Raw genomic sequence first — 21350 nt, 5'->3', positions numbered from 1 at the left:
AAAATTGTAGAAGGGATTCAGATAAAAGAAACAAAATGATTAAAGGGCTGAGGGACTGAATTTATGCATAACATGGTCAAATGATGACTATGGGGATATGTCATCCATCTACAAGTATTTGAAAGAGGTAAACACTAAGGTGGCAAAGGAAGAATTGAATGGTTCAAGGGCTATAAGTAGGGATAATAGGATGAAATTGAGGAATGGAAAAAGTCTGAATATCAGGGAAAAATCCTAAAACTGGGTTCTGTTAGTATGAGAAACAATCTCCCAAGGGAAATGGTATAATTTTGCTGTGTTAGAGATATTTAAAACTAGATTGGACAAAGTACCGCAATAGAAAACTTCTGTGGGAAAATCCTGCATTATTGTTGGAAAGGGCATGAACTCAATCACTTAATGTTTTCCTCAGATCTTAGTTTCTAATAACTTTAATGTATATTAGATCACTGTGTTGAGGTGGACATATCTTATTACCAGGGATCCTAGAAATCCATTTGCCACTGAAAAATGCGGAATTTGTGTTTTTACAGAGAGTCTTTAGTTTTACATTTTGTGAAAACATAAAAACACATTAACTATTAACTAAATTTTACTGAAGTACCAAAGTCACTTATTCAGTATGCTCAGCCTCCCCCTCTTGCGGTTGATTTTTGAATGTGCTTTAAATTTACAGTGGAACACCATTTATCTGATCTAATTGGAACTGGAGCCAGATTGGATAATCAAAAATTGGGATAATCAAGGAGAATTGGCAAAGAGCCATCTCTTATTTTAAGATTGGAGGAAGGGTGGCTGATAGCTCAAGCCCCAGCCGCCCAGTGCTGACAGCCTGAGCCCCATCACTGTCAGCCCCAGGAGGCTGGCGGGTCAGTTAATACGGAGAGCCAGATAATGGAAGCTTGAATAAATGGGGTTCTACTGCATCTCAGAAAAACATGCATTCAACTGATACCTACATATATTGTAGCTAGGAAAACTAAACTTCTGCATTTCATTTTAATCACAGAAAAACACATATTTAAATTTTTTATGGAAGAATTTTGTTTTTTTAATCATGGAAAACTAGAATCCCTGCTCATTTCCTCACATTACTGTCTAGCATAGAAGCCCATCATGCATCTTTCTGTGGGGGGTAAAAGTGGTCTTACTCCCTGAACAAGAGTTGGCTGAAAAAGGAAGTCATTCTCAAGCAGGATGGGTGTTGGTGTAACTTATGGCGACATGAGAGATTCTACCTGAAGAGTTGCGTTATGTTTCCTGATCACACTGATGGTCCTTAGGCATGTGAAGATGAGGATAGGGACTTGACTTCTGCTGTACAAAAGCTACATGTTTGATCTAGACAGGAGCTTAGCTTCTGCCTCCGTTCTCTGCAAGATGTGGGACTATGGTGTAGTTATCAAGAGGGAAGGGGTTTTATAAATTAAATTGAAAAATTGATGAACCTCAGTGAAGGGTGGTAGAATTGTAGGCTCTGTTCTGAATACGTCTCTTGCTTGTACCAGTCCACAGCCAGTGAAAGTTTTATGGAGGTATTACGTACTGAAAGCTGTGTGTTGGCTAAAATATTTTTTCTGTGCCTCATCTCCGTCAAATAAGGAAACCTAAATAAATAAGTGGCAATGGTGAGTCAGTTGCAGTTTCTTATATCTGGGTAATTTTTAGATTTTTTTTTTTCTTTTTTTCCAGGATCCCCATGCTGAGGAATTTGAAGACAAAGAGTGGACATTTGTCATAGAGAATGTAAGTCAGAACATAGTCATGTTTTTCCTTTTATGTGTGTGACACTTAATGATTTTGAAGGTTCATATGACTCGTATTAAGACTATTGAAAAAGGAGTGGGTTAAGTTTGAGCTGTTAAAACCAAAACTAAAACGTTAAACCGCAATAACAACAATAAAATTGCCTCATTAAAATAACTGCTCTATATGTCTGTATTGAAATCCAGTTGGGATGCAAAAATATTTTGCAATGTAGGGAAGCAATTTAAGCTAACATCAGAATCCTTCTTGCTTTAATTTCATGAACATTGGAGGGAACATGTGTGTTAAGAGCGGGATACTAAACTTGGAGTTCTTGAATTGCATTTGGCACTTCATGGTCTCACGTGCAGCTTTTTTCCTTTTTATGATGATAATAGCTAACGCTTATAAAGTGCTGTTCATCTGTAGGATTCCAAAATTCTTTGCAAGGGAGGTCAATATCATTATCCCCATTTTACAGATGGTGAAACTGAGACAGAGGGAGGAAAAGTGACTGGCCCAGGGTCACTCAGCAGGCCATCGATGGAGCTAGGATTTGAACCTAGTTGTCCTGGATTCCAGTCCAGTGCCCTCTTCACTAGATCATACTGTGCTTGTCTTGTGTGTTTAAAAAAAGATGACTACCTCTTCAGGTTGACCTCTGTGTATCCCCTTTATTGAGACAAAAGCGATGTGCTTTCAGAACTCTCTTGGAAAAGTTGATGAATATTTTGCATAAGTGAAAATGCACAAGATGGAAGGCAGGAATAGGGAGATCATACGAAAGTTAAGAAAAAAGCCCTCAAAATATTGAGAGACTTGTGATAAAAATCGCCAAAATTGGCAACATTGCACAATATGGCCAGCAGAACTTGTAGGATAAGTGATGGTGCATTCATATTTATGTATTTATAATATAAGGAAAGAACCAAACTTAATCCTACAAATTCAACTTGGATTCTGAGAGTTAACAGAAAAAATTACCTTTTTCTTGTAAACTGAACATACTTGATGGAGAAATTGCAAGACAAACATGGTATTCCACAATACCATTGATAGTCACTTTTTAGAGCAGATTCGCACTTTAATTATTTGACTAGTGCAGAATTGTTCAGATACATCCAGTGGAAACACAGGGGTGTTCTGGGTTGCTTAATAGTACCATCAAAGTAGAATCCATCTGTTGTGCTGCTTAATATGCCAAATATTCTAATGTTCCATTGATTTAAATATCATGTTAAAAGCAGAAAGCAGTTTGTCTAGGAAAGGGCCATCAGCAAAGTAGTTCATTTATACTCTTGGTTTTTAAATGTCAAGTTTCTATTTTCATTTATAAGAATTACTAAATAGGATGTAGCTTAGTTGTTGTTTATCACTTAGTTCATTTTAGTTAAGGGAAGTCTCCAGCTCCCCTTTTCAAGAGTTCTCCAGAGCTAAGCAAAGTACTCTGGAAGCAACAATGCACTGTACATCCCTTCAGTCTACCCTTCTGGGTATGCTGTATTTGGGTTCCTGTGGCCTTTGTGTAAGTTCTCTTTCAAAGATTACCATGGACACTTGATGCACTGTTGGCAGGACTCCACCTCTTTTTCCTTTTACACAGGGAAAGATCTTGTAGTCATGTGCTCTAACATGATATGTGGAAATATCCTGAGGAATGAGTAGCACATGTGAGTGCTTAGGGTCTCTGCAGTCTTGTTTTGACTTGGCAATTCCCAATTTAGCCTTATTTCCACCACCACAACCCCTGGTAGTGACACTGAAAGGGGAAGTCATGCTAGAGTCAATATTCCTCTCCCCTCAGTATCTTGCAGCTTGACTGTCATTGGGACAGCCCTGAGATTATATATGTATGGATTATGCAGACTTTTCCAAAAACGGTATTGAGGCAGGTATCTCTTTCATTCAACATCTGAGTGAAGTGCCAAAACAGGACACTGGAGTTCCTATGTGACCTTGGGCAAGTCATTTAGCTACTCTTTGCCTCAGAACCCCATCTGTAAAATGGGGACAAATAGTACTTCCCTATACCTCACTGGGGTGATGTGAGGCTAAATACATTAAAGATTGTGAGGTGCTCAAATATTACAGTAATGGACACAATACATGTATCCAAGATAAATACTTTTTAGTCAAAACTATCTATCAATGTATTAAGAGGCACAAAGCAAGGAGGCAGAGAGCCTATGCTAAATCTATTCATCACCAGCTTCTCCCTCTTAGGAGCCAGTTCTCTATAGGTTTGTGAGATCTAAAATTTCAAAGGTGAACTTCTTTCACCTTATGCACCAAACTCAGTGCCCTCAGACTCCTTTAGTCTTCGTGCTCTGCTTTTTATCCAACTCCAAGCTCAGCGATAATACTAAATATTATACAGAAAGAGGCCTTAAGTTCATTTAAAAAATAAACTGCAAACCACAAGCTGCTTTCACAAAGAGCTGTCTTGGAAATAGTCAAATAGAATATGGCTGTGCTGCTTTCTTTATTATATACACCCATCTGCTTGGTAATGTTCAGCCTTCCATGAAACATGCTTGATGTGAGGAGCTAGTCTGGAATCAAAAGTTGCATTTTCACCAATCTCCTGAGTTATCCAGTCCCCCAGTTCTGTCTTAATAGCTGGTTTTTGTAAAAGGTGATTGAGAGCTGCACAGCAACTTTACATCTCAGGTATACTTTTGAGATAGACTTGAAAGCTATAGGTAAAGCCAAAAAACCTGATCTGCTAATATACTTGAGAAGTTGGAAAAAACCTTTTTTAAGGGGAATAGCACCACTCAGTGGTGAACAAAGAAATGTATGTCTGTCTGTTTGAGAAACTAACCGTTCTATTACCTTGGACTGATGCTTGCTTACACTTCAGAATAATCAGTTCTATAGAACACCCAATTGTTGAATATATTTTTAAAATCTCTCAACTCCCTGGAAAAGAGACTTTTGTATCCTTTAACCTTTGGACTACTATCACTGGAAGTAGTCATAACTTTACATGTTTTTAAAAAGGGAACATCCTTGTCATTGAATCTATGGAGGAAAGATTATTGCTGGTAATATTGGGACACTTTAGTGCCCTCGAATGTCCTGTGTTTTTATGCAGCTTGCTCCTGTGCCCTCAAATTCTGCAGGACTCTTCTTCTTGATATTTAGCAGTGCCACCAAAGAGTGATAGCAAAGCCCAGAATGATTTTGGGCTTGGAAGTTCTTTCATTAACCAAAGAATCTACATCATCCTAGTATAACAACTCTTTTTAGCTCTAGGTTTTGAGCCAGAACATTATTCAGACCAGCTAAAATACAGTAACAAAGAATTGTTTTTGCAGTACTCAGAATGGCAGTTCCACTGTGCCCAATATGCCAGATCACGCGCATTTGGCTTAAATTTGTAGCATCAGGTCTCAGTTGGTTAAGAGTAACAACTTGATTCAAAATTATTCCGGGTTCAGAATGTCTTAATTAGCAGTGGGTGTGGCATGTGTGTAACATCGCCCATTGATTCCCATAATTTCACTGTAAATAAATGTCATAAACTTTTAAGTTAACATCTATGATTCTATGCTTTATCTGATCCGTCTCCCTGTTCAGAGCTGGATTTTTCCCTACAGCACTTTTTAATGCTTTGCCTGCTCTAGTTTTAAAGTGCCCTCAACAAAGGGAATTTCACCATTTCTTTTGGGTAACGATTCCACAGATTAATCCATCCCACTGTCAGCAACTTTTTCTTAATATTTCAACTTAAATTTTCATTTTCTCAGTTTCTTCCCACTCCCTGATGTTTATTTTCTTTGTATATTTATAGATGTCTCTATTGTCCCCAATTCCACCTTGTTTTAGCTGCGCTATGAATATTTTGCTATCTGCATTTTTCCCCATCAGACAGATTTTCCCATCTCTTCATTTTGATAGTCTTTGCATGTTGGAGAGTGAGAATGCCATAGCTAGCAATTAGATCTGTACCATACTCTTCAAGGGTAATGGGGTTTCAAGCAATTAAGGATTAATAATTGGTCTATTTTACCGACTCAGTTCAGTGAGCAATATCTTCCTTCATTGCAAAACTAACTCAGAGTGATACTTTCTCTAACAGATGATCATCCCTTCCCTCATTTCTATAGTGCAGTTTGAACAGGTACTGTATTTTGCTCTGCTGGCCCTCTTTCCCTTCGTGATCTAAGTCTGGGCCTCCAAAGTTAATTGTTCAAGAGATGACTTTGGTTGAGCACTTCCTCGGGGAGAGGATCAAGAAGAGACTTTCCAGTAGAAAATATAAGTAACGGGGGAGATAAGACTATTAAAAACATAATTAGTATCTCATAGTTTAAACTGTGTTCTGAATTTCAGAACTCCTCTCCATCTAAGTGAGAGAACAGTGCATAATTATCCAAGAGCACTTTTGTCTCTAGGATACTTTCAGCACTTAGAAAAATTTTAAGTAGTGCATGATCTGGCCTGTGTTCATGCACAACTGAGCTTCCTCATAACATGGGCCTTTATTTAAAACTCCCTAGAAGACACAATTGTAGAAATGTAGTGAGTGTTAAATAAAGGCCAGTTATGTAGGGAAAGTGCAACAGCACTTAAGTACAAGATGTATTGAATGCTATTTGTAAATTTTCTGGTTGAAGGAAAGAGAAAGGGATGGGGGAGTGGGGAGAAGCTGGGAGGCAGAAGTACAAATGGCATTTGTAGTAGTTGCTAAAAGAAACCTCTAAAGCAAATTGGTCCCAGCATTTTGAAAACTTTCACTCACCCCACCTGCAAGCATGAAGATGGAGAGCCTCCTGTTTGAAATAAATGTAATTCAAACAATGTAAAAAAAAACCCTTATTTTCCCTTCCTAATATGTGCAGAATAATTTCTCTTCCTGTAAACATAACGAGGAAGAAAGGCTGGACTTCCCTCTGAGAGAAGGTCATCCATTGCATCAAGTTCTGTCATGGTTTTATGATACAGATAAATGGCTATTACTAGAATCTCTGTCTGTCAAACTCATGTTGTTTCTGGCTTAATCCTGCTCAACTAAATCCTTTATGATGGTTTCAGATCTTGATGAAGCTCTGGTTTCTCTGCAAGCTAGTAAATATGAAGATCCAAAGCCAAGTCTCGTTAATGTTTTCCAGGATTCATAGTAGGCTCCTCTGTTTCCTGTATTTTGTATCCATTTCTCTGTTCTGTTTGATATAGGTCCTTATACCATGTTTATCACCATACTATCTAAATGCTTTTCAAATAGGGCAGTAGTTACAGCACTGTTTCTCTAAATCACGAAAGTGGTCATAGCTGCATCATTGACATTGACCTTATTCCTTTTTTTATGCAACCGACTTATAGATTCCAAAACTAGAAGGAACCATTGTGATCATCCAGTGTGATCTCCTGTATGACACTGGCCATAGAACTTCCCAGAAATAATTCCTAGAGCAGATCTTTTAGAAAAACATCCAATCTTGACTTTAAAATGGTCAGTGATACAGAATCCACCACAACTCTTGATAAATTGTTCCAGTGGTTAATTATCTTCTTTGTTAAAATTGTACACTTATTTCCAGTCCCAATTTGTCTAGTTTTAACTTCCAACTATTCGATTGTGTTATACTTTCTCTGGTAAATTGAACAGCCCATTCATTATTAAATATTTGTTCCCCATGTTGGTTCTTATAGGCTGTAATCAGATCACTCCTTAACCTTCTCTTTGCTAAGCTAAGTAGATTGAGCTCCTTGCGTCTGTCGCTATAAGGCAAGTTTTCTAATTCATTAATCATTCTTGGGACTCTTCACTGAACCCTCTTTAGTTTTTCAACATCCTACTTGAATTGTGGACATCAGAACTGGACATAGTACTCCAGCAGTGGTCATACCAGTGCCAAATACAGAGGTAAAAAAACCTCTCTGCTCCTACTCAAGATTCCCATTGATGCATCTGAGGATCGCATTGGCCTTTTTGGCCACAGTGACATACTGGAAGCTCATTTTCAGCTGATTATCCACCAAGACCCTCAAATAATTTTTAGGGTCCCTGCTTCCCAGGATGCAATCTCTTATCCTGTAGGTATGGCCTACATTCTTTGTTCTTAGACATGTATATTTACATATACTTGTATTAAAACACACATTGTTTGCTTGCACCCAGTTTACCAAGTGATCCAAAGCATTCTATATTAGTGACTTGTCGTCTTCATTATTTACTAAAACATCCAATTTTTGTGTCATCTGCAAACTTTATCAGCAATTTTATGTTTTCCTGCAGGTCATTAACAGTTTGTTAAATAGCACAAGGCCAAGACTTATTAGAGCTGCATCTTTGCCATATGCAGAAAGAGCAGTGCTTCAGACTTTCCACCTTTCAACCGCTGGTCCTACAGGTGAATGAGAAGTGCTTTGTTTCTTACTTCTCTATCCTTCACTTGAAGGTGATTTAAGACAGGATTATGAAGAAAAAACTGTCTTTCCCTTGAATAGCATGAAAGAATAATCATTGACATGTAGATACAGTCCTCAAGTGCAGACTCTTGACGGAGGACCCGTTCCTGGAAGGGACCGTGCTCTGTATGCTGCTATGCCCACACAAAGCTGCATTGACACTGGGGATCCATACAAGTGCAGCACTGCATCTACAAAAGGTCACCTGTGGGATTGAAACTGAACTGTTACTATGTTCTAATAGTGAGATACTGTGCTGGATCCTTTGCATATTTATCTTCTACACTGATTTTTCTGATGTTCAGGGTTGTCCTTTCAGAACAATTGGGTATGCTGTTTTAGTCTTTTTGAAGGTTACGAGAAGAAAGCATCATGAAGGAGACAACTCTACTGAATCCATTCCAAATTCTCCTTATCAGAGATGCCAGCCTTCTACATTGAGAGTGGTTTATAATTAGACCTCAGAAGTGTATCTTTTTTTATAAGATACACCCATGTTGCCGGATGTGTTTACGTACCTTAACAAGCAAGATTATTTTTAAAAATTTCTTCAGAAAACTATATCCTGTCAATTCACTGGGCTGAAGAAGATTGTCTTGCTAAAAGCTTGTAATATTCTACAGCAGATAAATATTGAGGTTGACTGATTTAAGCTGAAAAGTAAGGTAGGGCTCTCTTCTCTTTTGTTGTATATTGGGCTCATATAAATTGAACCCAAACAAGTGTTATGGGTCATGTCAATGGAGACTTATGTCCCCTAGGGTAAGACACTAAAGGGGTAGAGTGTATAAGTAGTAAATCAAGTGACACAAACAAATTAATTTCTGTTCCAACCCCATGTACAGTAGTTATGAACCATTAAAGGCTGAAATGTGGGACAAAACTTCAAAATGAGGGGAACATGAAAATAATACTGCAGGAAGTATTGCACTGTTGTTTCCAAAGTTTCTGGGGAGAAATCACACAAGATAGAACCAAAACCAGTGAGACCTAGGTTGAAATCCTGGTCCCTTTTGAAGTCAGTACAAGTTTTGCCATTGAATTCATTGGAGCCAGAATTTCAATCCTGGTGTTTAGTTCCCCTCTCAATTACATTGGTTTTACACTGATGTTGCTACTCTGAATTCAGTGGAATTATTCTTGATTTATACGAGAATCAAACCCAGGGTCTGGATGTCAGCAGACCTCTTCATCTGGCTAATTCTAGTACTAGATGTTTTGAAACAAATACCAATTCAGCACAGTAACTTGAAACTCCTAGCACTTTTAGCTTGCTTTGCAAAAAAGAACTGGACTATCTGATAAGGTGATCACTTACTTCCTGATCAGTCACTGATCAGTTATTATAGAATCGTGGGTATCTCTTCTAGTGTATTTTTCAAGCATGTAGGATGTAATTTAAATTGACTATTTGATTTATTAAAAAAGTTACATTGTTTTGTATTTTTTTCATGAAATAATGTTTGGCTTAAAATGAGAGAGAACCACGTTAGCCTCTTTCAGAATTAAATGCATGCATTAAATACTCTAGAATAGGAAGCTCATAGTTCAGACATGCTTTCCTGGTCCTTTAATTCCCCTGTCAGATTCTGCTGTATGTGATTATGTGAGCTGTGACTGGCTGGCTGTGTAAATTAGGCTGGGTATTCTCGTCTGTATATAGCTAGGAATTAAATGCTGTTTTGTCAGCCATCTCATTCTTTTTCTGCTTTAAATTTAATAGAAAATGAGAAAAGTTGTTTTTCCTTTTGCTTACATTAAATATTTAGCACTTTGTTCTAGTTCAGAAATTTTTGAGATTAGGTTTTTGGAGCAAAACTCTTAGCAGTCCTTGTCTTGATTGGCTGATCGGTTTCTGAAGGGAAGGGTAGGAAAAATTCCTGAGTTTTGCAGTGATTGGGTCTGATCCTGCATTCGTTACACATCCTCTCAGCTCTGCTTGTACACACTGAGTGAAATGCTGGCTGAATTGCAGTCAGTAGCAAAACTCCCATTGACTACAACAGAACCAAGATTTCACCCATTGTATTTAGTGGGTGTGTTGGATGTGCAAGAAATGCAGGATTGCACACCGTATTTGTGGATGTTTTTCCTTCTGAATGTTAGAACACATGAACATGAGACACTGGCAGTACTGGCCTGAGCTAGTCATAGTGTGGGCAAATGCTGTGTAAGCTTTTCTAGACAACTTCATTTAAATTCTGACCTGCAGCAACCCTTATTCCTGAGCAAAGCCTGCCAGCCGTGACAAATTGTGCTAAATTATGTAGTACTATAACTTAATCTGCAGTGGATGTTTTACTTGTGACAAAACAAATATGAATCCAGGTGTCCTGAAATAAGACATCCTCTACTGCTCTAGAAATTCATATTAAATCATTTATTAAAGTGACACTATAAGGTTAAAAAAACCAACATTTCTGACCTTAATAAAAGTTTTGATAAATCAATTTGAAAGAACGTTTAAAACCTAATTTAGATTTTACCATTTATGCTGTTAACATTATACTCATTTTGGGCAATTAAAAAAGCTTAGTCAGGAAATCTTTAAATTCAGTCCATCTCTTTTCTATTGTACTTTTGAAAAATATTCATTAAACATCTGTTAATCTGAATCTTTTCCCAAAAAAGGAAACATTGGGCCCAAACTATCCTATAAATGATGAGAATTGTTTCTGATGCAATGTTAATGACCATGCACAGTAACATTTTATTTTATAATTATCTCTATAAACTGAATCAAATATTTTAATCAAGGGGCTTTTTTTTTTTAAACTAGGTGACCTTGCTGGTGGGGGATGAAATACTACATTCATTGTGTTAAAACATCTCAGTTTTAAAATAAGAAAGTGGTAGAAAGTATCTTATTTTGTGATACTTCTACTACAATTATATTAAAGAGTTTCATAGATGAAAGATGGAAAAGGGAGAATGCTGGGAGTTGAATATAATGGCCTAGTTATTACACTCTAGTTTTTATAAGCTCAGTAAATGCTGTAAACAATAACACTTACAATGGAATGAGTTTGATGACACATAATTTATATGGTTATTATTGATTCACAGTAGTAAAGCACAATCTGTTTTCTAAATTGCTGGAACGATTTTGTTTAGTTTTTTTCGTCTTACTTCCTGCTAGTTACCTTCTAATATCTTTCCTATAGCGGAGAGTGTCCTGTGTGAGACAGCTGACCAGAGCGGATATCAGATTCTTTACCAGCTGGAGGGAGGAAGCTGATAAATAAGGCAGTCAGCTCTGGAAACAAACCCCTAATACTACATTAGGCATGTTTAAAACCAGCAGTATGTGTTTCAGCAATTCTTAGCATATGTTTATTCATAGAAAATCAGCAGTAAAATATACTTGCCAGTGCATACAAGAGACTGAGTCTACATGAGGTCTTTTCGTTTTCAAACATCAAATAGCAGAACAGCGTCTTGGTAATCGTTTTACAGTGGGATTCTAATCTCACTCCAGATGTAAACTGAGCTGACCAACTTGTCTTTTAATATAAAAGTATTTGTTTGCAGCATGTTCAAGTGCCCTGTTTGTGTGCAGGCGTACACCCACCCACCCCCGCGCGCGCACACACAGTGTGTTCTCTTGATACGGTGCAAATTCTTCTATTTAAAATGCTGCTCATTGACATAACATTGTGTTATACAGATCTCCTTTTTGACCCTGGAGGACAGTGACCATTCAGCAAATACCACTATCATGGAAAGGGTATAATGCAAGACACTCAGTATAAGAGAAAAGAAGAAGACAAAATTGCCAACATCATTTAATGAAAAATATTTTTGACACAAGTTGCCTCCTCAGGCAGACAGCTTGGGAGTCCAGTTAATGTGCTGATGGGTCTGAGATAATACTTGTACAATTGCATTTGAACAGTATGCAAAAATGTGTCTCTAAAAGCAAACCCTCAGAATATCCATTATTATGTAAAATTGTAATTCTGCGTTAAGTAATTGGATGTGGGTATAGTTGTCAATAACGAGAACATCATGCAGTGCATATTATCAAAACGATGTGATCACCAGTAACGTGCTGGCCAGCTGACCTAAGGGTTGTGGTTTACACATGCTTTTAGAGATACCATGTGGCAAGGTGGTAGAGCTGAGTGATTGTTTTCAGCCTCTTAGAGTAGGTTGCTAGCCATCTTGCTACTTTCAATTATGTGACAGTTGCATCAATTTTAGAAGGAACTGAAGCAATTGGTCTTCATAAGATATTTGATACCATTAAATTTGGCTCCACTCCATTTAATTTTCTATTTGTTTTCCAGTGTAGTCTTCATTTTAAAGGAGTACTACTTTCTCAAATGATTTTTATATGTAATTCATAACTCTTGCCTTCTCCCCTTTCATTGTTTTCTAATCTCATAGGGCTTTGAAAATAAAATTTCTCAGACTGTATTATCTCTTTATGTTTTGAATGGTAGCAATATAAGTAAGTCTTTAGCTACATGCGGGAAAGAGCTAGGCCATTCTGGAGCATAGAAATAGGGGGTGTCTGGTAAAAAGGTGGTGAAGTCTGTTAATTGGTATAGGGTTGGGGAGCAGCAGCTGAAAGAGAACAGGGGGCAAGTCCTGAACAGTATATTACTCATTCTCAGTGCTCTGCACTGAGATACTGAAAATGATGTGTCCACCATGTTCTAAGGTTAAATCATTTGTCTGCACTCAATGATATGGTAACAATGCGTTTCCCAGCTGTTTGAAAAGCAGTGTTTAATGAGACACCCACCGGGATTAACTCAGTCTATTTTTGCCAAAGAAACATTTAAAAATAACCCACCAACCCAGAACCAAATGCCTTAGAAGCAAAAGAAGCCATTATCTTTTCTACCATTGCTTTCCAAAATGTGGGCATCAGAATTGGCTCTTTTTAAAATAAATTCAATGGAGTAAATCAACAGATCACAGCATCAAGTACCAGACAGTACTTTCTGCTCAAATCAAGCAGAAGACAAAACAAAATGGAAAGCTTTAAAACAACTAGAATATGGAATCCTGAGCATGTTTTCTTGTGTTCAGATGTACTCAGATTTGTCATGTTTAAGCACTGACACGGAGGCTAAATGCCAGGCCTTTTTTGACTCATCAGAAGGTAGGTGTAGTGACATTTGCAATGAGAAGTAAATCCTGAGTGCTGTCTGAGCCACCGACTGCTGAATCTCAGCTCTTTGTGAGATATGCAGAATTCTGACTCTCCTGGAGGAGTGTTTTACAGGGTGAAGCTCTGATTGATCTCTAGGGTCTAGCATCAGAATGACCTCATTGTACCTGAAGTGGTCGGAGCTGTTGTCTGGCTTGTAGGGAAAAGTGTTTGATCCCTTTAAGAGCCAGAGAGCGACTAGCTGCAGCAGCTTCCGACCACGTCAGTGTGGGGATGCAAACCCTTCCCTCCCCAAGTGACTGGAAGAGAGGGGGAGTACAGTAACTCCTCACTTAACATTGTAGTTATGTTCCTGAAAAATGCGACTTTAAGCGAAATGATGTTAAGCGAATCCAATTTCCCCATAAGAATTAATGTAAATAGGGGGGGTTATGTACCAGGGAAATGTTTCTCACCAAACAAAAGACTCTCTCTCTCTCTCTCTCTCTCTCTCTCTCTCTCTCTCTCTCTCTCTCTCTCTCCCCTGTGTATACACACACACACACAATATAAGTTTTAAACAAACAATTTAACACTGTTCACAGCTATGATGATTGTGAAGCTTGGTTGAGGTGGTGAAGTCCGATATTTCCCAGGGAATGCCTTACTGCTAAATGATGAACTAGTACTCGGCTGAGCCCTCAAGGGTTAACACGTTGTTAATGTAGCCTCACACTCTGCAAGGCAGCACAAATGGAAGGAGGGGAGACAGCATGGCAGACAGAGACACACACCCTGTGTGTGGGGGAGAGAGAGAGAGATGCGCATTACCCCTTTAAGTACTCTGACCCCACTCTAAGTACATTGCCTTTTTAAGTAGATCAGCAAGTTGAGACAGCAGCCACTGCAAGCAAGCTCCCGCCATCCTAAGCCCTGTCATGTTGCACACCCCCCCCCCCCACTCTATGGAGATGGGGTAAGCAGGGGGCAGGGGGACACCCTGACATTAGCGGCTCTCACCCCCACCCCCCCCCGGACGTACAGCAAGCAGGAGGCTCCAGGGAGCAGCTCCAAGGCAGAGGGCAGGAGCAGCACACGCCTGTGGGGGGTGGGACAGCTGAACTGCCGGCAATTGGTAGCCTGCTGGGTGGCTGCTGCACAGGGAACTTTGGGGGGGAGGGGGCTGCCGGCCCACCCTGGTTCCAAGCCCCCACCAGCTCGCTCCAACGGACCGCTCTTCCTGCAAGCAATGGACAAAGCAGGCAGCTGCCAAACAACGTTATAAGGGAGCATTGCACAACTTTAAACGAGCATGTTTCCTAATTGATCAGCAACGTAACAATGAAACAACGTTAATCGGGATGACTTTAAGTGAGGGGTTACTGTACTTTGATCTACACCAGTGCAGGAAACACGTCTTTTACCTGGACTAGGCAGAGCAGGGCCTATGGAAGTAGTTAAATACCAGGTTTTGTCATGATGTGGCGTGGGCACTGTTAGTTGCTCCTTTCTTAGTGGGGCTGGGAAGGAATTTTTTCCCTCACCACCATATTGGCCAATGTGAGGTGTATGTGGTGGGGGGCATGTTTCACCTTTCCCACAGAGAGTTTGGGGCTTATGTGGAGCAGACATGAAACAGGTTAGGCTATGAGGTTGCAACTCATTATGCAAGCACAGGGTGGATGTCCAGTGCATGCGCTCCATAGAGAAGCGATATGGTGATCAGATCAAATGGATTGGTAAGGGATTTAAAGGAAGTATTCTTTAAAGGAGCTGAAACAAGGGAGGTTCGAGGGTCCTATGACTGGTATGGTAGGGGTCTAACCCTTTAATCTAATGCCTGCTTTAATCTTCATTTGAGGTGGGAGATGGCGAGATCCCAGAAGTGGTTTGGCTGGGGACCAGGATGGGTAAAGGGGGCAGTCCCCCGTTGGGTGTACATAACTGATTATGGAATTACCTGCATTGTACCCTTTTATTTGCTGGGTACTCTGACATTTAGAAATTAAATTGCAGCCTAATTAAACCACATCCAATTTCTCCTGTCCTCCTGGCACAGGTGGACAACTGCAGCTTGGCTAGAAATTATTGCTAGAGTAGGTAGGAAAAACTTTTTGAAAAATGGTGCTTCTACTAGGGTCTGACCTGCCTGGATACACAGTTCCCTTTCTGCGGTCAGCCCAACTAAAGGAATGAGACTGTTCCACTATGAAATGCATGAAGGCCTGTTGGCAGCTTCCCAGCAGTTGAGACCAGCTTTTCACTGCTGCAGTTACAGGGGCGTTTATTTCAAGCAGCTTGAGAAGTGTAGAGGCAGAGCTGTGACTGAGGAAAAGCATCAGGCAGTTCCAGTCCTGCAAAAAGCACAGTAATTGCAAAAGATGTCCCCTTCTACCTGCCCCCCCCCTTTAAAAAAAACCCTCAAAGGTCGCTAGAAATCGCTTTTAAATCTCAGAGCTGAAGAAGCAACTTTGGAGCTGCACTGAGTACTTCAGAACGTGTTAGAAGGGATCTGTAATGTATATTCTATCAGGGATCTCTTAATGACCCCTGACAGATGGCAGGCTAAAATAGCCAGGTAAGATGGATATATAGTTTAAAGACCTTTGTTCTGTTCACATCCCCCAATCCTCTGTGGGGAAAAATGTATTAGATTTAATATGGTGCTGAGCACTTTGATTCTTGTTTCACATGAAACTTTGGAAATCAAACAGTTGACACCTAGGATCTGTATGTACACTGAAACAATTATTGTACCCGAGACTCCTGGTCAGTCAGAGCAGCAAAAATGTTAGCTAAGAGAGAGCTGCCTGTGTTTTACAATATGGTATCTAGACAAGTTGCATGAGAATTCTGGAGGACAGACATTCAAGGTAGTTGAAGAAGTCAGTTGCCTTCACTGCAGAAGAAAGTTTTGAGACATTAAACATTTTATGCTCCTCAGAAGTCTCTGAGCTACAGAAAACATCGATACAAATAATATGTTATCAATGATCTCTAAATAAAAATGATTTGGGTTTTGGGGGGTTTTTTGGTTCTTGTTAGTGGGATTTTCATTTGAGATATTTTAATGGTTTCTTAAGGAACAGAAATAAATGGTAGTTCTGTTTTATAGGATGTATTGTAAGGATATGTATCAGGCTGATGTTTTCATAATTGTGTCATCAAGCCATTAATTATCTTCTGTGCCATCAAGGGGTAAATTTTGTATGTCACTTATAATTTTTGTAGGATAGAAGGCGGAACAAATATTTATTACTGTAAGAAATATAGAAGGCTGGCAAATGGCAGTAAATTACTGAACCTGTCAAGTATTCTAGGCCTTCAATTTGTTGAATTAACAGTTTTTATAAAGCCCACTTGTGTCTATCCTGAAGGCAAATGGAAGCTGCAAGTTCTCCTCTCTCTCAGGAATTGGCTCAATATGAAGAGAAGTGTTTCTGTGAACTTAAAATAATAATAATAATAATAATAAAAAAAATAAAAAATTGAAAATTATTTACAAAAAAAAATCCCCTATATTTTTGGAAACCTAAACATACCACTATTGGAAACTAATTTTAGAGAGCTTACTTTCAGAGACTTGTGTGGCCAGATCCTCAGCTGATGTAAATCAGTGGAGCTTTTCTGACTTATGCCAGCTTTATATTTTGCTCAATAGGGCATAAAATGTTTTAAAAAAAATGCTGTCTAAAACAAAATTAATTTACTGCACATTCATCATCCAAACTAAGTAAAGTGTAAAAATCAAACAGCAAGAAATTATTTGAATTTTAAGAAATTTGAAGTGATGCATGTAATATAGGTAAGGAATTTTTGATGTTTTTATCTTTATTCATTTTAAAGTAAAAGGGCTTTTATTTATTTTTAGTGAAAATGAAAAAAAAAGTTAATTAAAATGAGGGAATTGTCACCAGTTTGTTGCTAATGTTGCAATCTGTAATGGAAAGGAGAAACCAGACGAGACTATATGGTCAGATAGTCTTTCAGGGAACAAATAAATGCAGCAAAGGAGGAGAATGACCGAATGCAAGCCAAAGTGGAATAAGGGCAAAGGAAATACTCAAGAAAAATTAGCCCTTTAGTAAATGAGAGAAGCCAAATCAATAGTGCTGACAAAGCTAATCTACTTTTATCAAGAAAGAAGGGTACAATAATTTGAGTAATGCGGATTTTATCTAAAGAAGAACAAGTAATGGAATACTTGGAAAAACCCTAACCTTAAAAATCTGTTGGTGCAGAGGATACTGTAAAGTTGGTGTGCTACTTTCTTGAATCCTGCAATTATACCCTTCTTCCATAATTAGTTATAATTTGTGCTGTATAATTTTGATTATATATTATAACTGTAGGGATTGATTGTGATAAGAAAGATTACAAGAACTAAATAAGCAGACTGGGACTAAATAATTAGTGTAGACCCTCTACAGTTAGGGTGACTGTAGCTGTGAGACAATTCTAGTATCCTGGCTGATTGTACTGGTCCTGGTTTTAATACAACCATCCCGGATCATTTCAGGCCTCCTGTCCCCACCTCTTCATCCTGCTCTGCTATCTCCCCTTTACTCTGAAGCTGCTCTCTGCCTTCTCCTGACTATAAAACTTTCCTTCTTTCTTTATTTTTTTACATTTCAGTAACTCTTCCTTACTGTGCAGTAATTTTGGGAAATAGCTGGATTGATGCCTGGTAGTATGTCAGAGGCCCATTGTATTTCAGCCTCCTAATTAAATTGTACATATACTACCATTATGTATATTAGTGAGATGGTCTCTGATTTGGTATGATCTATAATGTATCGTGGTAGCATGTATATTACTGAATTAGGAAGAGGGCTGTCCTACCAAGAGGAAACAGGTTAAGAGTGAGTGCAAGAGGTGTTTGAGGTCTGGGGATGGAGGAGGATGGAAAGAGTAGGCACTTCCCTCCATGACAAGTATCAATCCCCCTCTGAACTCGCAAACGCCCCTGGTGCCTTGGCCTGGGTTAAGAAGACATTGAACCCTACATGCACATACTGTGGATCTACGCATCCTGACAAGCTGCCTGCTGTGGCAGTGATGGGTCCAACACTACTGCTCCCTGGGGGCTACCCACTGTGTTGCCAGTTGTCAGGCAGGGAATGGAGTCAATCCAAGAAAAAGAATCCAGCCTCTGACCCCCCCGCCCCCCCCGACACACACCACCACCTTTCTGCATGTGTGTTTGGGCCCTTTCTAACACCACCACAGCAAAGACATGGGTGGGTGATGGCAGGAAGAGCTCCACCCACATGTAGTGTTCTGTTGGAGTGATGTTGGCATAATGAATCAGAGTCCTAGCTGGATCGATCTCTGGCAAAGTGCTTAAGTTGTATATTCAGTTTGTCAATCACTGGCAGTCTTGTCACGCCACTTAAGTCTTTGATGTAAGGACTGGCCTAAGTAGCAGCATTCCTTGGACCACATGCTTTGGAATTTGCTGGTCTTCCATTTTAATATGTTCATACCAAGAAAGCCACCAAAATCAAACCAGCGCCAATGGAGGCAGTTGCTCAGTTCACCTTTAAATACTCTGATTTCTTAGCTTGTCCTGCTACGTGGTATGAAGTAGGTTATGAAGATAATGAGAATCCAAAATATCAATCCAGTGTTGTTTAGCTTTCCTCAATGCCCACATTTCACTTCCGTACAATAGAGTTTGTGTAACCATGGTTCAATAGCTCTGTAGCTTTGCAGCAAGCTTGATGCCACAACATCCCCACACAGGTTGCTGAAGGGCCCAAAATATGGCAGCAGCTGCTGCTATACAAGTATCCAAATTTTTCAAGCATCCCCCAATAGTCTGTGCCACTGCCCAAATATTTGACTGCTGCCAGCTGCTCAGTGTCCCATTTGGACAGGTTAATACTGAACTGTTTGTAAGCTGGAGCTAGAGGCTGCTTGGTGATAAAGGGCCTGAACTTAGTTTTGCCTAGATTAATAACCTGACTAATGTGCATTGCTTCTTGCTTGACCAAGTTATGCCATCAGCTGCAGTGATTCACTAAACTGAGCCAACAAGACTGAAATCTGTGGTTAGGATAGGAATCATTAATGAGTATCCGGGGAAATGGCTAATTGTGAGGTGTAGTAGGCTGGTGAATAGTCTCACTAGGGAAGTAGTGGAAGCCACATTACTTGGGTCATTAAAATAACACAAAACAAAGTTCTGAAGAATATACTTAAGGGAGCAATCCAGCACTTGTGGCATGATCTAACACAGTGGTCTCCAACCTTTTAACGCCCAGGATCACTTTTTGAATTTAAAGGCAAGCCAGGATCTCCCTGACCCCTTCCCTGAAGCCCTGCCCTGCTCACTCCATCTCACCGTCCCTCCGTCGCTTGCTCTCCCCCACCCTCACTCACTTTCACCAGGCAGGGGGTTGCGGTTCGGGAGGGGTGCGGGCTCTGGGCTGGAGCCGAGGGATTCACAGTGTGTGACGGGGCTCCAGGCTGAGCCTGGGGCAGGAGGTTGGGGTGCAAGCTCTGGGAGGGAGTTAGGGTGCAGGAGAGGACTCCGGGCTGGGGCAGAGTGTTGGGGTGCAGGGTGCTGGCTCTAGGAGGGGGGTAAGGGCTGGGGCAGGGGCGTAGGAGGGGGTATGGGGTGCTGGCTCTGGGAGGGGGCTTAGGGCTGGGGCTTGGGGTACAGGAGGGTGTTCGGGGTGCAGGAGGGGGTATGGGGTGTTGGCTCAGGGAAGGGGCTGGGGGTTAGGGTGCTGGCTTCCTGCCAGACTGCACTTACTGTAGCTCCTGGTTGGCGGCACAGTGAGGCTAAGGCAGGCTTCCTGCCTACCCTGGCCCCACGCCGCTCCTGGAAGGGGCCAGTGCACCCCTGTGGCCCCTGGGAGGGTAGGGAGCAAGTGGCTCCGCGCCCTGTCCCTCTCTGCAGGCACTCCCCCACCAGCTCCCATTGGCCACAGTTCTCCGTTCCTGGCCAGTGGAAGCTGTGGGGGTGGTGCTTGCAGGCAGGAGCAGTCCTGAGACCCCTGCCCCCCACTGCACGGGGCCGCAGGGCCGAGCTGGCTGCTTCTGGGAGCAGCGTGGGGCCAGGGCAGGCAGGGAACAAGCCCATCTCCGGAGATCATGATCGACTGGGAGAGTCCCCAGGATCAACTAGTTGATCGCAATCGACCGGTTCGTGGCCACTGGTCTAACAGGACTTTTCTATCTTCAGTTGTTGTGATAATGCGAAAGATTTTCTTCAGTGTTTTAGTCAAGAGCCTTGAAATGGTTGTAAGGAACAGTATGCTTCAAGATTAGGAAATTGGAAATTTAAGAAATTGAGTTGAAGTAGTATATCGTATGTTTTCTTTTTCCCCTGTCCACAGTGGAAGAACCCAAGCCCTGTGCAGAAACCTTCCTTGATTGAGACCTGGTTGCTCACTGGTGCATAGTGATGAGTTGCATTTAGAATCAGTGGCTGAGCACACAACTTTCACAACACCCCTATAGCTTACTGGACCACATGGTAAGAGACCAGAATGTGTCTCAGAGGGTGATGTTAGAATCATATAATATCAGGATTGGAAGAGACCTCAGGAGGTCATCTAGTCCAACCCCCTGCTCAAACAGGACCAATCCCCAACTAAATCATCCTAGCCAGGGCTTTGTCAAGCCTGACTTTAAAAATCTCTAAGGAAGGAGACTCCACCACCTCCCTAGGTAACGCATTCCAGTGCTTCACCACCCTCCTCGTGAAAAAGTTTCTCCTAATATCCAACCTAAACCTCCCCCACTGCAACTTGAGACCATTACTCCTCGTTCTGTCATCTGGTACCACTGAGGACAGTCTAGATCCATCCTCTTTGGAACCCCCTTTCAGGTAGTTGAAAGCAGCTATCAAATCCCCCTCATTCTTCTCTTCTGCAGACTAAATAATCCCAGTTCCCTCAGCCTCTCCTCATGAGTCATGTGCTCCAGCCCCCTAACCATTTTTGTTTCCCTTCACTGGACTCTTTCCAATTTTTCCACATCCTTGTAGTGTGGGGCCCAAAGCTGGACACAGTACTCCAGATGAGGCCTCACCAACGTCCTTAGCTGCTGGTCTGAGTCTAATTTAAAGATGTGT

General features: G+C 40.6%; 1 protein-coding gene across 12 annotated transcripts in view; it reads left to right on the top strand.

The window, feature by feature from the left end:
* The window catches only part of EHBP1 (EH domain binding protein 1), a 402075-nt gene that overhangs the window by 164541 nt on the left and 216184 nt on the right, over positions 1-21350 (top strand). For all 12 annotated transcript variants that reach the window (XM_078852347.1, XM_078852346.1, XM_073339539.2 and 9 more), the window contains one exon: positions 1693-1746. In XM_078852347.1, coding sequence (XP_078708473.1) covers positions 1693-1746 — 54 coding nt within the window. The remainder of the gene's footprint in view (positions 1-1692; positions 1747-21350) is intronic.

Source organism: Lepidochelys kempii, chromosome 3 (assembly GCF_965140285.1).
Source record: "Lepidochelys kempii isolate rLepKem1 chromosome 3, rLepKem1.hap1, whole genome shotgun sequence".
NCBI classification, from domain to species: Eukaryota; Metazoa; Chordata; order Testudines; family Cheloniidae; genus Lepidochelys; species Lepidochelys kempii.
The sequence above is the reverse complement of the archived record's forward strand: the minus strand, read 5'-3'. Positions and strand labels throughout refer to the sequence as shown.